At 40.4% G+C, this 18,068-nt stretch overlaps 1 protein-coding gene across 4 annotated transcripts in view; it reads left to right on the top strand.

Annotated features, from left to right (window-relative positions):
• The window catches only part of LRP8 (LDL receptor related protein 8), a 200,977-nt gene that overhangs the window by 132,234 nt on the left and 50,675 nt on the right, over nt 1-18,068 (top strand). For all 4 annotated transcript variants that reach the window (XM_081195384.1, XM_081195382.1, XM_081195381.1 and 1 more), the window contains one exon: nt 14,907-15,035. In XM_081195384.1, coding sequence (XP_081051510.1) covers nt 14,907-15,035 — 129 coding nt within the window. The remainder of the gene's footprint in view (nt 1-14,906; nt 15,036-18,068) is intronic.

Genomic DNA, 18,068 nt, shown 5'->3' with positions numbered 1-18,068 from the left:
AGAGATACCACTGTACTGATTTTACACATGACAAAATAACCATGGAACTCCTAATGCCAGTACAAAAACCAACATCATGTTGTACATCATGTCGTTTTCCTGTGTAAACCATTCATTTCATTTGAAAACCCTGGTTTAAAACAGTCATAGATGAAGACAGACAGCTGTTCTGAAATCGGTTTCATATCAAGGCATTTGTTTTCAAGCAAAGAATAGAAGTTCAAACTACTTCTGCCACATTTAGAATGTATGTCTACCTTTGTCCACTATACTGAATTTTCTTTACTTAACCCAGTATGCTTTAGAAGAAAAAGAGCAGTTCTTAATTCTGTGCTTATATGGTCTGTCCCATGTAACAAATGGCAGCAACATAGAATTTGAAATAAAAAATATGACCGTTGTATTATGGTACTCAGTTTTGGAACTCTGGTCCATCAAGACCAAAGTGGAGCAAGCCAACTTGCGTGACATTTGTGCAGTTCTGTTGTAGAGAAGCATTCCAATCACTCAATGTGGTCAGAAATAGAGTCATTTCAGATACTATATGTGAATAATTTTTATCCACTTGAGTGTGAGATTGGAAGTTTGGTGGTCTCCAATAATTTAAATGCCTCATTAAAAAATGAAATCCTATGTGGCTTTCACAAATAATTTAAATGGGCATGAACTGTAATTTCTCTCTCTCAACAACCAAGGACTGTATGTAATAAACAGATTTTGGAGAATTTAAATATAGCTCTCCTTATGCCACTGATTTTTAATAAGCAAAGCTATATTTATAGACCTTTTGTATTATTTATAAAAACTGTACTAGTTTCAGGAATTGTAGGCATCTGCAACACAAATTGCAAGTGAAAGCAGGACTGCAATGCAAATTCTTTATAGTTTCCCAAGGAAACCTGTTCCATTCCATCTGGATATACAAACATTTGAGGAAATGTCTAATTCTGATGGCAAGGAGATCTTGGCATTTAGCATAACGGGCCTTCCCAAATTAAGGAAATAATTGACTAGTCTTTCTATATACAAGATTAGCAAAACGTTCAGGAAGCAAGGTAAACTGTTGTCCTTCAGGAACAAGTACTGTATTTTTTGCTCTATAAGACTCACTTTTTCCCTCCTAAAAAGTAAGGGGAAATGTGTGTGCGTTTTACGGAGCGAATGCAGGCTGCGCAGCTATCCCAGAAGCCAGAACAGCAAGAGGGATTGCTGCTTTCACTGCAGCGATCCCTCTTGCTGTTCTGGCTTCTGAGATCCAGAATTTTTTTTTCTTGTTTTCCTCCTCCAAAAACTAGGTGCGTCTTGTGGTCTGGTGTGTCTTATAGAGAGAAAAATATGGTAGATTAAAAAGCCGGGATGGGGAAAGGGGGCAGAGTTATACAGGACAATAACATTCTTCAGGCTGCAAGGCAGAGGGACCTTTGGAAATAAGACATGATTTCCACAGCTCTAGAAGAGAAAAGGATCAAACTGCATAGCAAAAATGTGGGAATTGACTTGTGAAGATCAAACTGCATAGCAAAAATGTGGGAATTGACTTATGAAGATAGCTGAGTAATGCAGTCAAATGACATATACTTAGGTGGTTATATACAGATGTCAGAAGTAATCATGCTTAATATGTCTCTCTTTCCTTTTTAAAAATACTGTAATGTATTAATGTGTCTCTAGAAGCTACCACCCACTGTGCAACTTTCACACATGTTGTGCCCTGAACACACACACACCCCTTGCATACATACCTTAATAATAATAAAAATGGTATGGAGACATACACATTAGTTGTTGAATGCATTCCTGATCATTACAGAATGAAAGCTGATGTTCTAGGACCAAGGACAGCTCCCTGGTAAAGCTGCAATCTGAATTGTTTACTGGAGCTGCATAGACATTTAATAGTCTCTCTAAGTAACCTGTGGCTGATAATTTAAAATCATGATTTTAAGTATATTATTACATATTTATCAAACAACAGAACATGATCTGAAATGCAAATTATCCCTAATTCATGTTTAATGTTTAACTTATATACTAGCTAATTTTCTCTTGCATGGTTAGGTAGAATAAGTTAATTCTACTATAACTTCTGTATTCTATATCTACCCTGAAATATTTTCAGCTTTTAACTTGTTAGATTCCCCTCCCCCCGCTATATTCAGGTGCATAGCAATAATGAAATTGAGAGTGTTGCTATAATATTCATTTGGATAGGCTTAGCCCAGTTCAACATAGATAACTAATTAATAATTTCTATCCTACTGTCTTTTGAAGTATTATAGAAGAGGACCATAACTCAGGGGTAGAACAAATTCTTTATATGCGAAAGGTCCCAGAATCAGTCCCAGGCACATACAGGTGGGCTATAAAAAAACTCCTGTCAGAAAACCTGAAGAGGTGCTGCTAGTCAGTAGATTGGTATAGGGAATTTGTGTAGATAAATAGGTACCGCTCTGGCGGGAAGGTAAACGACGTTTCCGTGTGCTGCTCTGGTTCTCCAGAAGCGGCTTAGTCATGCTGGCCACGTGACCCGGAAGCTGTACGCCGGCTCCCTCGGCCAATAAAGCGAGATGAGCGCTGCAACCCCAGAGTCAGTCACGACTGGACCTAATGGTCAGGGGTCCCTTTACCCTTTACCTTTAGATGATGGACTCCTTATCATCCCTGACTACTGTCTATGCTGGTTGGGACTGATGGGAGCTGGAGCCAGCCAACACCCGGAGGTTCCCCATCCCTGGTTCAGATAATACTGATGTTATCAGTCACTTCTTATTTCACGTTCGAGCAGCTTCCTGTTTGATGTAGCATACTTGAAATTGTATACAACAAACAAAGACAGGCACTATTTCATTCCACAGTCTCTTTTTGCATAATGCTTATTACTCAGTTTTTTAGAAAAAAGATCCTCCAATGGCTATGGGAAAGGGCATCTCTAGCTCTCTATGTAGTATTTGCCTAGATTCTTCTTTCCTATTTTATAGATTTACTGGTGTCAAATGCTATGAAGAATAATCATCAGTAACTTTCCAGCATGTGGATTTGGACCATTTTCCCATACAAACCACAGTCCATCAAGCAACTGTCCGGCAGTACACAGTTTGGCACAGATTGTCTCAGTCTGTCACAGTGCTTTTGATATAAGTGGATCAAGGATGGTTGCAATCTGAATCAAGGGATAAAATATAAACTGGTATTATTATTTAAATGTGCTCAGGATGTTTCTTCTCTTGGCATGATAACTTTGATTAAAATAAGCTGCTTTAGGAGTGTAATGCATTTATAGAGGATGCAGTAACATTTATATTTCTATGCAGCCTTCAAATCAGTCTGCAGCTATTGAAACACACTGCTAAGTCAGTTTCCTTCTCTTTATTTAACTTCATGGACATCATTCTAAGTGAAACGCTTTATGACATCTGTGGGCAAAGTAGGAGAGGTTAGAAGGGAAAGCCAGAATTATGCAAGCAGCTTTACTATGCCTTGCCAAACGAGGTGATTTTGTTTACAAGGGGTTTCTCTTACTCACCCATAAATACAGTCATGAAGTGGAAGGGGAGGGGAAAATGCTTATGGCTCAGTAGATTTGAATTGTGTGCAGAGGTATAAATACCCCCTGGATCCTCTTTAAATGAGACTAGCCAATCCCAGCCAGCCCCCAATAAGGTGTGCAGACAGGTTACCTCATGTGGGTATCGTTATCTGATGTGATAGCATGTTATATGTGCACCAGCACATGTTCTGCAGCAAACCTGCATATGGAAATCAGTTCCTCTGTGCAGATTAGTGGCACTGAATGAAGGGCAATTGAATGTTCTTGGACAACACACCTGCAGGGCTCTTTTGCCCATTTTTTCACCCTCCCTGAAAGTGGATCAAGGTTGGAAGAAGGTTTCTTCCCTACAGTCCTGATTGTTCAGTATGAGCAAAATTTTGACGTGTGTAGCCTTCTGTTGCTTTCCTTTCAGGTCAGACCAAAAATGGTAATCGCCTGCCCCCTGTCTGTCAAGGCACGATGTCTCTAAATACCAGGTGGAGAGAGGGCTGCTTGTGAGCTTCCCATGGGCATCAGGCTGGCCAGGCTGCTTTTGGCCTGTCCTGATCCAGCAAAGTTCTTCTCATGTTCTTTTCCCACCCACTTGTCTGCTTTTCCTGCTCAAGAATAGGAAAGATGGTTTGGTGGAGTTGCCAGTTGAGCCTTGGCCCACCCAGCTACCAAACAAACCTCAGGCTTCATTCCAAGTTTGGAGCCAGGAGGTGGAGGAATCACATTACAAACTCCCAGATGATCCCTTCCCACTTCTGCAGCTTCAAAGTTGGAAGGAAGGCTGACTGTATCATGCTTGCCAGAGGGTGGTGCCACACTTGCCATTATTTGCTGAAGCCTGGCTGCAAACCTGGTTCTCTAGAGGCCAGTGACATTTGGGAAATATGCTGCCTATAAGAATACAGGGATCAAATATTAGATTGAATCAAGAGTCTTATGGACAAGGATTCATTGGCTGGGTCCTTTGAGGAAATAGTATTTTGATTATTATTAATTGCATCTTGTTATATTCTTGTTAAGAAAATGCTGCTCTGTCCTGTTTGTCAGGGTGGGCCCTTCTATCACCACCTGTGGGCCGTAAACAGGATCCCCACCCCCAACCCCGATCATTGACAGTGAAACAAAAGATACAAAAATTCAAAATTAAGAAAAGTTTTACCAGTGAAATGAAGTTTGTTCCTTCCCTTTTGATAAGAAGAGTTTGATGAAAGGTGCAGCATGAATTCTTCAAAGGCCATAATTAATTGTTATATTTAGAAATGGCTAAGCATATATTCATTATAGAGAAACTCTGAAGCAGCTGTGTCCTTGATGAACGTCAACTATTGCAGCAGTGGAAGGTTGTGCAATTAATGTCATGAATATTCATGATGAGTTTTTAACAGGTACTAACCATTCTTAACTGTTTAGGTAGCCCACCTGTCTTAATACTTCACCACTTGGATATGGATGTATTGTATTAACAATGTCTGACATCTATAATTCAGCTTGCGTATCTACTGTTGGCTAATTGGAATAGACTAAAGTTAGTCAGATGAATTTGAAAACCTGTCCTCCAGTTCCAGCCTCTGTTACAGAGTATAGAATTTGTTGCACTGTGCTTAAGCAATGTGACTGGGTTGAATCCACATATTGCAGATGCCCTTTGCTCACTGAAGCATTATTCTACATCTTGCATTAGAGTGTTTTATGCTAGCAATGAAATGAAATCCAAACAGTGAAACAAAATCCAAGTATGCCTCCAATATTACAGAACCTGTTATAGTTCTGCATAAAGTCTTGTGCACTCTAGTTATCTTCATATGTGGTCTATGGTACATATTACAATGCCTCTTTAAACTGTAAAATGTAGGAAATCTCAGTCAGATTTGATCCAGAGATCAAAGGAGGAAGGTAACCTCTAAAGCCAACTCAAGGAGGACACATATTAGTGTTTACAAGTAAAATAAAAATTTATAATGAAAAACAATTATAATCAATGCCAAATTTGGCATGCAAGATAAGAGAAATTTCAGAGGTGTGAGTTGTATTTACAGATGTTTTCCTTAAGTGAATGACTGATGCCACCACAGTCCATACACACTGATCAGTTCATTTTCTGTTCAGTACTTTTATACAGTGTGTATGGGAGATGGGGTGTTTTTGGAACATCTAAGGCCTGAGCTGGATTTCCAGTTATGGCCACTAGCACAGCTGCAATAAAGGCAGTAAAGTCACTGAAACGAGTTGCCATATGTCCTCATTTTCCATTTACAGTTATGTAAAATAAGAGTTGTCATAGCGATCCATAGTTAAAAGTAGAAGTCGGCAAATGTGTCCTCTTTTTTGCTATTCAGAGTATGGCAACCCTACGAAATCAAGTAGGCCTGAGTTGCTTTGATAGAGGAAAAGCAACTGGAATGAGAAATATGGTAGACTATACCTAATAGAACTTTGCAAAGAAGGTTGTCAGTGTGGGTTAATTCTGATGGTTTTAGTCAACGTATTCCAATTAAGATTTTAGACTTTGTCTGAACAAGAAACGGGGGGAAATGCCAGAGGAAGAGAATTAGGTTGACTTGGGGAACTGATCTAGAAGAGCAATGAAAACTTTAGTTCAAAGTCTACCTCAGACGACTGCTGCCATGAGGACTTTTCAGCTCTCTCCTGCCAATTCTAGGTTTGAATTGATTGATTGATTGATTGATTGATTGATTGATTGATTGATTTCCTAGCGCTGTGCTTGAGTTGATTCAATGTAAGGGGGGATGCCTGTACCCGGCAAAGCAAGCTCACACCTCATTGAATTTGTATACATACTTAAGGTACATATGTAAGAGACTTTTTTATAATTACATTTTGTGAATAATTATGTTCTTATGTAGCTGCATTGTTTTATACTTTCTGGATGCCCCATGATTATATTATAAAGTAGATGTGCGGGAGGCAGTGGAAGACAGGAGTGCCTGGCGTGCTCTGGTCCATGGGGTCATGAAGAGTCGGACACGACTAAACAACAACAAAGATGTGCTCTGTGCTATAAATCAAGCACTGCTAGGAGTTGCTTCTTTTTGCTTTCCAATATATTTCTTATCAATAAAAAATTGGTGTAGTGCAAGCAAATTTTTATTCTGAAAGTGTTGCCCAGAGAAAAATGTTTGAGAACCACTGCTCTAGACACAGGATGGTACAATTCATCTCCAGGAAGAAGAATAGAACCTGAATACAGGTGAACTGGCAGCACCGTACTTTATTCCAGCTGATGTATAAAGCCGTATGTAGCTTCTGAAATGTAAAATGATTTGACACCAGTGTGGTGTGGTGGATAGAGTAGTGGATTTGGACCAGGGAGACAAGTGTTCAAATCACTGCACCCCCATGAAGTTCATTGGATAAAACTTGCTCCAGTAATAAACTCTCATCTTAACCTACCCTATAGGTTTCTTGTGGAGATAAAAATAGGCAAAACGCTATGTAAGCTCTCCTGTGGAGGTGCAGCATACAAATATGATTAAAAAAAGAAAAGAAATGTACAACATGAGTTTGCAAAGAATGTCCTAAGGGTGTGCAGAAACTCCAGTCACACGAGTACCTGCAATTACTGTATCAGTTATGATAAAACAAATTTTTTGTTCATTAAATGTTTTATGTACTTGAGAGCTTGTCCCTGTCCTCAAACCATCACTTAAGTCAATTAGCTGACTGAAGGATTCCTCTGCCCTTCTCCATGTGATGCTTCCTTTGATCATATGAGCTCCTCTAAGCCACATTCCCAGTATACTTAACTTACTCAAAAGCATGCTTCATATAGGCAGCTTTCTGGCTTTAATAATTACCTCAAAGTATCCCCAACTTTTCCAAAACAATTAGATTCAACCTTTAGTTCAAAGTCTACCTCAGGCGACTGCTGTTTTTTCTTTTCTTTCCTTAATTCCTTGGGTAATCCCTTAAGGCAGGTTTGACTGAACAATTAAAAGCTTTGGAATATGAGGCTTATGGGTCTAATTTGATTGAACAAAAGCAAGAAAATCCAGCATTAAACCTGCCAGAATGTAAAGAAAAAGCCCAGGGGCAATGTTCCTTTTTTCCCTCCAGTTTGACCGAACATTCTAGCAAGTTCAGATAGGGCAGGCATGTCCGAAGTCTGTTTCGGGGGCCTAATCCGGCCTGCCAGTCGATTTAATCTGGCCCCCGTGGCAGTATATGTCCTGGGGTAAAATACTAAAAAAAAAAAGCTCAGCAACTTCAATCCTAAAATAAGCTCAACAAATCACTTCATCAAATCTGGCCCTCTTTGAAAAAAGTTTGGGCACCCTTGATATAGGGGAAGCTATGTGAAGTAGTTGTGCGATACCATCACAATGTATTCCTGATTAAAATAAATAAATAAATCTGTGGTATCTCTACTATTGAATATGGGCTTGCCCACTGCTTAAATTTGTTTTTTGAGGCCGTGCTTTGAGTGCCACCATTTCCCAAAGTTAGGTGGGTAGAGACTGGAGATGAGGCCTTTTCTGTGGTGATGCATCATTTGTGGAATCTCTCCCCAGAGCCATTGCTGCCATCTTTTAGATAGCAAGTGTAAAACTGTTTTATTGATTTCAGCATCTGCTGGATGTCTTGCTGTTGAGTGTTGATGTTGTGGGCTGCGTTGGAGGCTTAACAGTGGGGAAGTGAAATAGAAAAGTTTCAAATAAAATTAATAAAATAATAACAATGTTTATGTGCAAACACAACTTCAGCTCACTTTCTACACATATCCTGGGCTATTTGAACACACACACACACACACCAGATTAATTAATAATGAATTATTTTTAATTAATTAGCCCTGAGCAACCTTGGCCTTGTCCATTTATTCTTCCTTTTAAATCCTTGAGTTGAAGGGTATTTTTCCTTGCATCAACTATTACAAGGAAGGGTTTTCTTCTGGATATAGAACTTGCCTAGCTTAGCAACATAGCTAATTATTCACTAAATTACATTTTCTGCGATCTCACATGGGACAGATGAAGAGGCATTTATGAAGCTTCCAATTTGTGTAAATCAAAGAGTGTCAAATATGTATTGAAGCAGTGAAAAAGTAATAAGCCTTTCAACAAAAACTACATGTAGACATATCCATGCCTATGTGGTTTTTGAACTGCAAAGCTACAGATACCTCTGAAACAAGAGGATATATCAGAAGATATCTGACTGAGCACTGTAATATTTGTGCTGTTACAGCTGTATTTAAGATGGCCAGACTTTTAGCAGAAGGTAGTTCCAAGCTGCCTGAATGTGTAATCTTGAAAGACAGCATTTGTTTCTGATCCTGCTTTTGATTCAGTTGTATAAGAGCAGGGAGGTCTCTGGATGCAAAATGAATGGGGAAGTAATTGTTTTTAATTGATCCTCGCTTTCAGGTTGTTACCTAATTTTGTAAAATTGTTCTTATTTGCAATTGCATTATCACAGTATTTTGTAAGTTGCCTTGACTGTTTTAGGCAGCTGATATAAAGAAAGAGGAGGGAAGTCCAGTGCTCCACTTGGCATCGGCACCTGTTGATGATTTGAGGTCTTAAACTGGTTTTGGTCTGGACAGGGAAGGTGAGGCCCTAGGCATGGGGTAGCCAGTGTGGTGCCCCCCATAGCCAGATGTTATGGACTCAGCTGTCCTCTTCCCTGGCTGTTGGCCATTCTGGCTCAGTACATGACATCTGAAGAGCACTTAGATGGCTACCCTTGCCCTAGCCACTACTTTGTCATCTGGGGGCAGTGCCGTGTATATGTGGCTGTTTTTCTCCAAGCAAATGTGGTTCATCAAGAGGCACATCGTGCCATGAAAATTGACATTCCTATGAGAATTACCATATTTTTCCGTATATAAAACATGCCCTATTTTGGGGAACTCCAAATTAAGAAAACACCCCTCAACACTACCCGTGTATAAGACGAGCCCCAATTTTAAACCTAATTTTTTGGTAAAAAACACACGAAAAAATACAGTATAACATGTCCAGAAGGCTTACTGGTCAAAGATGATACCCAGCCTCCCAAACTCTGATTGATTGATTTTATTTGACATGATTTATATGGCACTGTTTTGTTGATTAACAAAAACCGGAAGTAGTTTACATCAGTGTCTCCCAACCTTTTTTCGACTGTGGCACTCTTCCAACCTTGTTTCCTTCCTGTGGCCCCCCATGGGTGTAGCCAAGGGGGGCAGCAAGGCAGCTTCCCCCTCAGTAAGTAAAAACCAATACAAATCAATACAATTCTGCGGTTCTGCCCCACCTAACAAAAGCCTCCACCCCCAACAAGCCTAAGTGACAATAAAGTTACCGGAGATCCCATCTTTCTCACTTAGATCATTAGTCTCAAAAATAAGTTGATTTATAAGGCCTTAGTGGCAATTCCTGAAATGAATGCCTATCACTGTGTTCTAAGCTCCTGCTACAAAATGTAGAATTTCAGTGTTTAGGATTAGGTCTGGGATTTTGAATGCCTGATTATTTACTCTTATCTCCAATATGATAATTATGTGCGTTAATCTACATTAAAGCAAGGCAAATGATTATCTATTGCTTTGTCCAATGGTTGCCATGTTTATTTGATGATGAACAAGCTTCAGATGATCCACAAAGTCAGTGAAAGGGGGATGGAGAGACTAGTCTGTAACCCTGGTTGACCAAATACAACAGTTATGGCCACAAAATCCCAAGATTTAACATTTGTGAGAGGGCTGTGCTGCTTCATCCAAAGGAATTAAGCTCAAGCAAATCCTTTTCTATTCTCCTGGGAATGTGGAAAAAAATAATCTGTATCAAACAAAATCACATACTAGGAGCTAATATTTATCAGCCTTCACAGCTATGATCCTATTAATACTGTGCTCGGACCATAAAGTTTTGCTGTTCGTGTTTGATATTTTCTCTACTTCTGTGGCTTCTCTGCAGTAATATGCAATTAAAGTCTTAAAGCCGTAGGTTAATTATATGAATCTGCAAATGTTATATTTTTCACCAGGGTGTTGTTTCCTATTAATCTGCCTTAGCATGGTCACCCACCATAGGCGCCGACTCCATGGGGCTTGAGGGGGCCCGAGCCCCCTCAAAAATTCGTTTGGGCGGGCCCCACCCCCCCAATAATCTCCGGCGCCCCTCCAGCAGAGCGCCATCGCCGCCCCTCCCCCAGCCCAAAATGCACAGGGTCGGGCTGCATGCCTCCTGCCCTCCCTCCCGAGCAAAAGCTCCACCCACTTTATTTGCATATTCATGAGCTCATTTATTATTCATGAGCTTTCCCGGGCCCCCCCCAATATTTTTTATAAGTCCGCGTCCCTGTCACCCACAGCTGTTTCATATACATATAAAGTTGTTAACTGAAAAATAAAAATAAATCACATGGGTTATGCCAGCACCAGCCTTCTCAACCTCCACAACAGGGCACCAGTTCAAGTACTTTTAACCTATGTTGTGACCTTTTCCTACCACAAGCAATATTTGACTGAGATTTGTGGTAAGCCTTGGCCAGCCTTCAGAACTGTGTCTCTTTGATATGCCACTTTGTTGAGGGTGTTGCCACAGCAAAACCACTACTGCCTCATACTAATCTGTGTCCTCAGGAGAAATCAAGAATAGTGTTAGGGATTCTTAACATGGTGGTAGTGGGAAAGCAGGCCTCATTGTTCGAGATGACACATTTCCACAAAATGGGCCTTTTTTTCATGCTCCCGGATACTGTCTAGCCTGCTAATGAAGAGATCTGTAGGTTTCCCACACGTAGAATTTGCTGAATTCCCGTTTGTACGTGGTTGCAGAGTACCTGCATGGTGAGAACCTGACAAATGGTCTTGTGAAAGGAAATCCATTTTGTTATCTCCCCCTTTCCTTGAATATGCATAATGCTTCTATGCCTGAAAAGCTCAGCAGTGGCGTAAGAGGAAGCCAAGCAGTGGGGCGCCAGTTAGGCTCTACGATTTCTGTAAAAGAATTTGTAGCGTTGGGGTGTAAAGAAAACAAGAAGAATGAATGGGCCATTTGCTGTGGCTAGTCAATGGAACCGTCTTGTCGTCTTCACTCTTGTCTCTGTATAAATAAAGCATTGTTGTCCATCCTTGGCACTTGTGCTTCATTGTGATAAATTGGTCTTGTTGTGTCTGACATTTTTTTAACCAAGTCTTTTTCATTGGCTGTTTTGGAAAAGTCCAGCTTCCATATACTTTGCGTCAACACAAACCTCAAGGGCCTCGATAGCAGTCACTATCAAGTACAAGTTAACCTTCTCTTTCTCTGCAAGATTAGGGAAGACCAGAGTAAAACAGTATGAGAAAAAAATGGGCAGACAAATTTGCAAAAGCCTAGAATAAATGAAAGCAAGCAAGCAGAGGAGATCTACACATTCAACTCTACCCTTCTTTCATGACCTGTTGGCTAGTATTCTTATAGCATTTTTATTTGAAATGAAGCAATCCAAAATAGCATTGACTTTTCCTCAGCACTTTTGATTTGATTTGTCATTTCTTTGCCCAAGTTCCTTTCCTTACCTTTGCATTTCATAGTGAAAAGCTGAGATTGAAATGATTCAGGCTTAGCTGCCAGTTGTGTTTGAACTCCCTATAGTTGATGTACACTGACAACTGATGGCTTTCTGCTTTGAGGGTTAACTGCTCAGATTTACTTTTCAAAATGCATCTAATTACTTGTATCATTGTGGTGATTAACCCGGTGTCCTTTTCGTAAACAGATGCTGCCCGTCCTGCCATTCTCATATCCATTATTCTTCCAAAGGTGTTTCTTGCCGTGGGCTCAGATCAAATTGATACTGAGATTCCTACATAACCTTCCTGCCACTTTGCTACATTTCACCATAATTTTTATATTTTTATTGCTTGTTTTTGTTCCCCAAAAGCACAAGTTTAAGACAACTCTGAGCTATTTTACCTTCAGGCTTTTTCTGATGGCAAGAGAAATTTCTTCTATCACATAAACAGAAATGGCCAATTCCTTAGAGACTTGCTCTCAAATAAATTTCAGCTGAACAACTCTATTATGTTCTGTTTCTTTCCCAAAACTGTGGTCTCTTGGGTTCTTCTATTTTGGGAGAGTTGCAAGTAAGCATGTAAGTATAGAGAAATTAAATTGCTTACATGTCAGGCCAGGGAAAAAACTTCCATAGCTGGAGGGTTTCCAGATATTGTTCTTCCATTCAGGGCACAGTGGGAGCAAAGTTAGAATACCATCACTCTGGTGCTCCAAAAGTGTAAACGTTGGAAAAGCTAGCTGTTCAGACAGTCATTTAATCTAGTGGTTTACTAACCACATATGTTTCCAGCTATTTAGAAACTCCCAACTGAAGTGATCCAGACAAATGCATGGCTACCTCTGTGCACTCTGTAACTCCCTTTGCATTGGACACTGAGCTAATGCACAACATTTGGGGAGCTTTTAGAACTTCATTTTGCAGTATTGTGGGGCTAGTGTTTGTTTGGAGAAGGGCAGGTGGATTAAGAAAGGTTGTTTTCTGCTGCTCCAGAGAAGCGGACACGGAGCAATGGATCCAAACTACAAGAAAGAAGATTCCACCTAAACATTAGGAAGAACTTCCTGACAGTAAGAGCTGTTCGACTGTGGAATTTGCTGCCAAGGAGTGTGGTGGAGTCTCCTTCTTTGGAGGTCTTTAAGCAGAGGCTTGACAACCATATGTCAGGAGTGCTCTGATGGTGTTTCCTGCTTGGCAGGGGGTTGGACTCGATGGCCCTTGTGGTCTCTTCCAACTCTATGATTCTATGATTCTAAGAGCCCCACTTGGCATGTACAGCTCTTTGATGTTCACGGGCAGTGTGATCATTTGTATATGACATTAATAGAGTTATATGTCTATAACCTCTGAGAACCTGATTTATGGGCCTTGTTTGTGATGAGGGACAGGTAGATGCCTTCTACATTCCAGGCCTGTGGCTGTTATGATGTTCATATAAATGCCCTCCAGATGTATTGGAAGCTATCATCTAAAATATCTGGAGGACACCAGGTTGGCAGAGGCTGGTCTAAAATGAAATTAGTTTATGTCTTCAAAACAGTTTCACTAAGTTAGGTAATGACAGCATCCACTCTATAATTATTCAGGGTTGGTTTTTTCCAACTTCAGTAACGTGCTACATTTTTAATGACAGCTCCTGGTGGCCTTTCATTTTCCTGTTAGAATGATGAGCTTCCTAGGAAAAAAAGCCAGGCGGTGAAGCTGCAGCTGCTTTGATTGCCTTCAGATTGGAAACCCACTAAGAAAATGTCAATGAGGGCAGTTTCATTTACCGAGCACTTTTATGGCCTCCATGTAGGGATGGGAGTGGGGTGGCAGGGAAGCATCACCTTTTGGACACTATTAAATGCTTGATTAATCCCTTAATTTCCAGTTCCTTTTCAATTTCAGTGGTGCCCACCAGACACTTCTTTCCTCTTATTATTAGGTCAGTGGTGCATTTGTGGGAAGCAGAGAAATTCAAACTTACAAATATGTATCTTAGTGTTGCAAAGGCAGATCTGCCTGTCAAACGTCCGTGATCAAAATTAACTTGTGTGCCAAAACAGTTCCATGTTAAATATCATCATATGAAACCACAATGAGGGAAGGGAATCTGGACTTGTATACTGGGTAAGAGACAGTATCTCCAAAGGCAGCAGCCTGATCTTCTGCAATGGTACCCAAAAGAGCAAGAAGAGTAGTAAGGACTGCTTTTCACCATCCTTTCTCCTTATCCTGGAATAGGTAGCTAGTATTTGCATTCCTTGTATACAGTATCTCAAAGAAGTACTTTTTTAAAAAAAGTTTTAATCCTATTCTTTGGGTGTGTTCATCTATGGTGTTGTAGTCAAGGACATTGCAGTGGGTTAAAAGTGTTGCAAAAGAGATTTCAGACTGAAACCAATTCTTGTTTTTGTTATGAACTAGGCAGCTTTCCCCCTCCCCTCCGCCTTGTTGTTTAAATCTATTCAGAATTAAATTCCTAAATTCTTTCTCCAGACACTCATGGTACACTGGGTTTAGCTTCAGTATAGTGATTTTGAGTACACTGTCTTCTAATTTACACCTGTTTATATTCCTTTATAACATCTTGAGGTTATGAGATTATTCAGCCTGCTTTACTTGGAGGAGATCTATTCTTTTTAACTCTGTTACTGTGCTTCAGGTAGAGAAATTATATCAAACCAATAAACAGGAAAATACATGCCAGCTAAATTATTTGCATAGTATTTTGGTCAAGTTTAGAAAGCAATTCTAGAAACCTCCACAGTCTTTCTACTGTGTGTACTGCCTGATGAAAATATGGGGCACTCTGAGGTAAAGTTATATATAGTTCTTTTTTTATTCATTAATTATGTTATTTTTGTGCTTCTTTTTTTAGCCAAACAAGTATGCTTAGCGGAAAAAATCAGCTGTGGAGACTCCAGCAACAAATGCATCCCATCTTCATGGAGGTGTGATGGAGAAAAAGACTGTGAAAGTGGAATTGATGAGGCCGGGTGCACTAATGGTGAGTCTTTCATACCGATGCTGTTATTTGACCTCAATGAACTCAAACTCCAAATTATCTGATGCCAGTTTTTGTATCCCTTCCCTCCTGTATTTCCTATCCACCCCAGCCTTTCTGATTAAACGTGTTTGTACTACATCTTAGGCCACAAAAATCAATATTTGTTTTTCCATCTGCTGTAGGTTTTAGGAAGGGCATTGAAGATGATCTTACCAACATTAGATTGTAGGGACACACATACCACCCAGCCTATGCAAGCTCCACAGACACCCACACACCGGAGCATAGATAAGTTGGGAACTAGTGTGGGCTGCAGATCCACTGCCTCTACCCTTGAGTAGGAGTAGTGGTGGAGAAACATTGACTTGACACTTTATTCCTTTAAGAGGATTCCATTCTATATTCAAACTTCAAACTCTGGAAAGAATATTCTAGGCAGGGTCAGAATCTACAGCACATAATAATAGCCCTTCAGGGAGAAAATGCCACTCCGTAAAGCACACTGCAAAGTTAAAATGAGAAAATAATTTGTGGGATTTCCTAGAAGGCTGGATATGTTTTCTGTTCCCCAAACACTGCAGTAAGATTTTCTCAAGCTGTTGAAGTCACAGGTAATTCATTTTCAGTCATTAATTTTTTGCTGCAAGCTCCACCTATGTATTAGCTAGTACTTGGGGATGTGGACTGAGAGACTGATCTCGCTCCAGTACTCTTCAGCCATTAGCCACTGAATAGGTGACTGTTGTGTTTTTAGTAACCCACAAAGATCGAAAGGCAATATCTATTGTAAATGGTTTCAAGCAAGCAGATAGTGCTATTGTCTTTATCCTCCCAATAGCTCTATGTACGGCATTGTAAAACCTCTATGGGTGAGTAAAGAATGATACATAAAGGAACAAAGCAGTGTCTCTTGTAGGGACAGGAAGAGAAATTGAATTTAGTTCATGCTTAAAGGCGAATCTACCAGATTTGTACATTCCAAAGCAATGCACAAACCAAAACAAGCTATCCTTCAGAATTCACACTTCAGCTAGCAATTCTCCAGCCAAGTAATATGTACAAAAACGTATATATTAGTGAAAATAATATACAAAAATAAGAACACAAGAAGGGCCTTGTGGATTGGGCTAGTGACCCATCTAGTCCAGCACCCTGTTCTCACAGTGGCCAACCAGATCCTTATGGGAAACCACAAGCAGGATTCAGGCACAAGAGCTGCTTTTCAGAAGCATTGGGGTCTCCATTCTTGGAGGCAGAGCATAGCCATCAACAGCCCTTTTTATGCTCTATATTGGGGGAAATTGCTTTGCAAAAATGTGTACATTGGGAGGAAATGCAGGCAAAAATGTATACATTAGCAGAAAAGTGAACCAAAATGGTAATGAATTTTCATGATATATATAGTGCTTGTGTGCATTCGTGCGCACGCATGCAAACTGATGTGGAAATGTGTGAGGACAAGAAATAGGAGAAACCAAAATCCTGAAATCGACAGATTCCCCCATCCCTAGTCTCCCTCCATTTGTGTGAATGGCTGCACAACCATACAAGAGGCTGGTTTTATTCGTACAGCTGGGGGCTTGTTTTACACACTGCGTGGCAGGCTAAGCATGGCAGAACCAGAGAATGGAAAGGTTGCTTTTGTGGCCTAGGTGTCCCCACATCTCTTCTCCACCTTGGCTTGTGGGCAGTTCTCTTTTCTTGGAAAGGAGCACATTTGTCAAATCAAGCCATTCTTCTCCGGATGAAGATGACCCCCTCTCTGCTGTTCGCAAGCCTTCTGAGTTTTAAAGGATTGATTTCAATCCTTTCTGTTATCCAAATCTGATAAAATCCCTCTAAGCTTATCTACTGATACTCTGTAAGCATCCCTGTTTCTTCTCTGCTTAGAATCTTTGTCATCTTCTTTCTCATCTTTGCTGTTTGCTTGTCCTCAACATGGATGGGGGTGAGGACAGGGGGGAGGGAGGAGATTTTACTTATCTCTTCATTCTTCCTGAGCTTACTTTGGGGGAGGGGGGAGTAAGAGGGGGGACTTTCTTTCCTTTTTGCCTTGCTTGCTTACTTGCTTGGAGTTAAATTTGAAGCTATCAAACTCATCCTCTGAAATGTGACGTCTCCTTGTCACATTAGAGGCTGTGCCTTTCACAGAAAGTATCTGAATTTCAAAGAAACATCACATTTCATATATCTATTTGAAGGGGAGTTCGTCATTGTTGGAGATAATTTTCACATCTCGCTGTGCAAAACACACAAACACAAAACCCTTAAAAACCAGAGGAAATATCCAGGAAGAAAACTCAGTGGCTGTTTATAAAATCCAAACAAACAACATATCTGCATGGAAAATAGCATGACTGGCTTTTCTGAGGGCTTTGCTAAGTTTCTGCCTGAGACTTGTGCAAAACCTATGCCACACTGAATTTTAGTTGGAAGGTGTTGCCCTGTGATGAAGCAGAGCTCAAATGGCAACGAATTCGTTTGATAATGGCTGGCAAATACAGGGACTTTTCATATGATGAGGTTTACTGGTGAGGGATTGTATAGCCATGTCAGACTTCATGTCAGTAAATGCTCTGGTGTGGGAGAAAACTTGTATTTCACATTCAAACTTTTAAGTCAGAAAGTTGTGAAGGAAGCAAATGCAGCAGCCATAAATGGTCTTGTGGAAGGTGGGAGGACAGAATCTCTTTGCAATAACAGAGCTCCTACAGGAAGCAGTGATGGCCATTAGCTTGGATACTCTAAAAGAGGACTGGACAAATTCATGGAGGATAAGGCTGTCATTGGCTGCTAGCCATGATGGCAGAGCTCTTCCTCTGTGGTTTGAGGTGGTAATGCTTATGGATAAAAAGAGCCTGCTTGATCAGGGCAATGGCTCATCTAGTCCAGCATCCTGTTCTCACAGTGGCCAAGCAGATGCATGTAGGAAGCCTATAAGCAGCACTTGAGTACAACAGCGCTGTCCCCACTTGGGATTCTGAGTAGCTGGTATTCAGGAGTATATAGCCTCCAACAGTGGAGGCAAATCAT

The sequence above is a fragment of the Podarcis bocagei genome, assembly GCF_964188305.1.
Source record: "Podarcis bocagei genome assembly, chromosome: 5".
Classification (NCBI taxonomy): domain Eukaryota; kingdom Metazoa; phylum Chordata; class Lepidosauria; order Squamata; family Lacertidae; genus Podarcis; species Podarcis bocagei.
The sequence above is the reverse complement of the archived record's forward strand: the minus strand, read 5'-3'. Positions and strand labels throughout refer to the sequence as shown.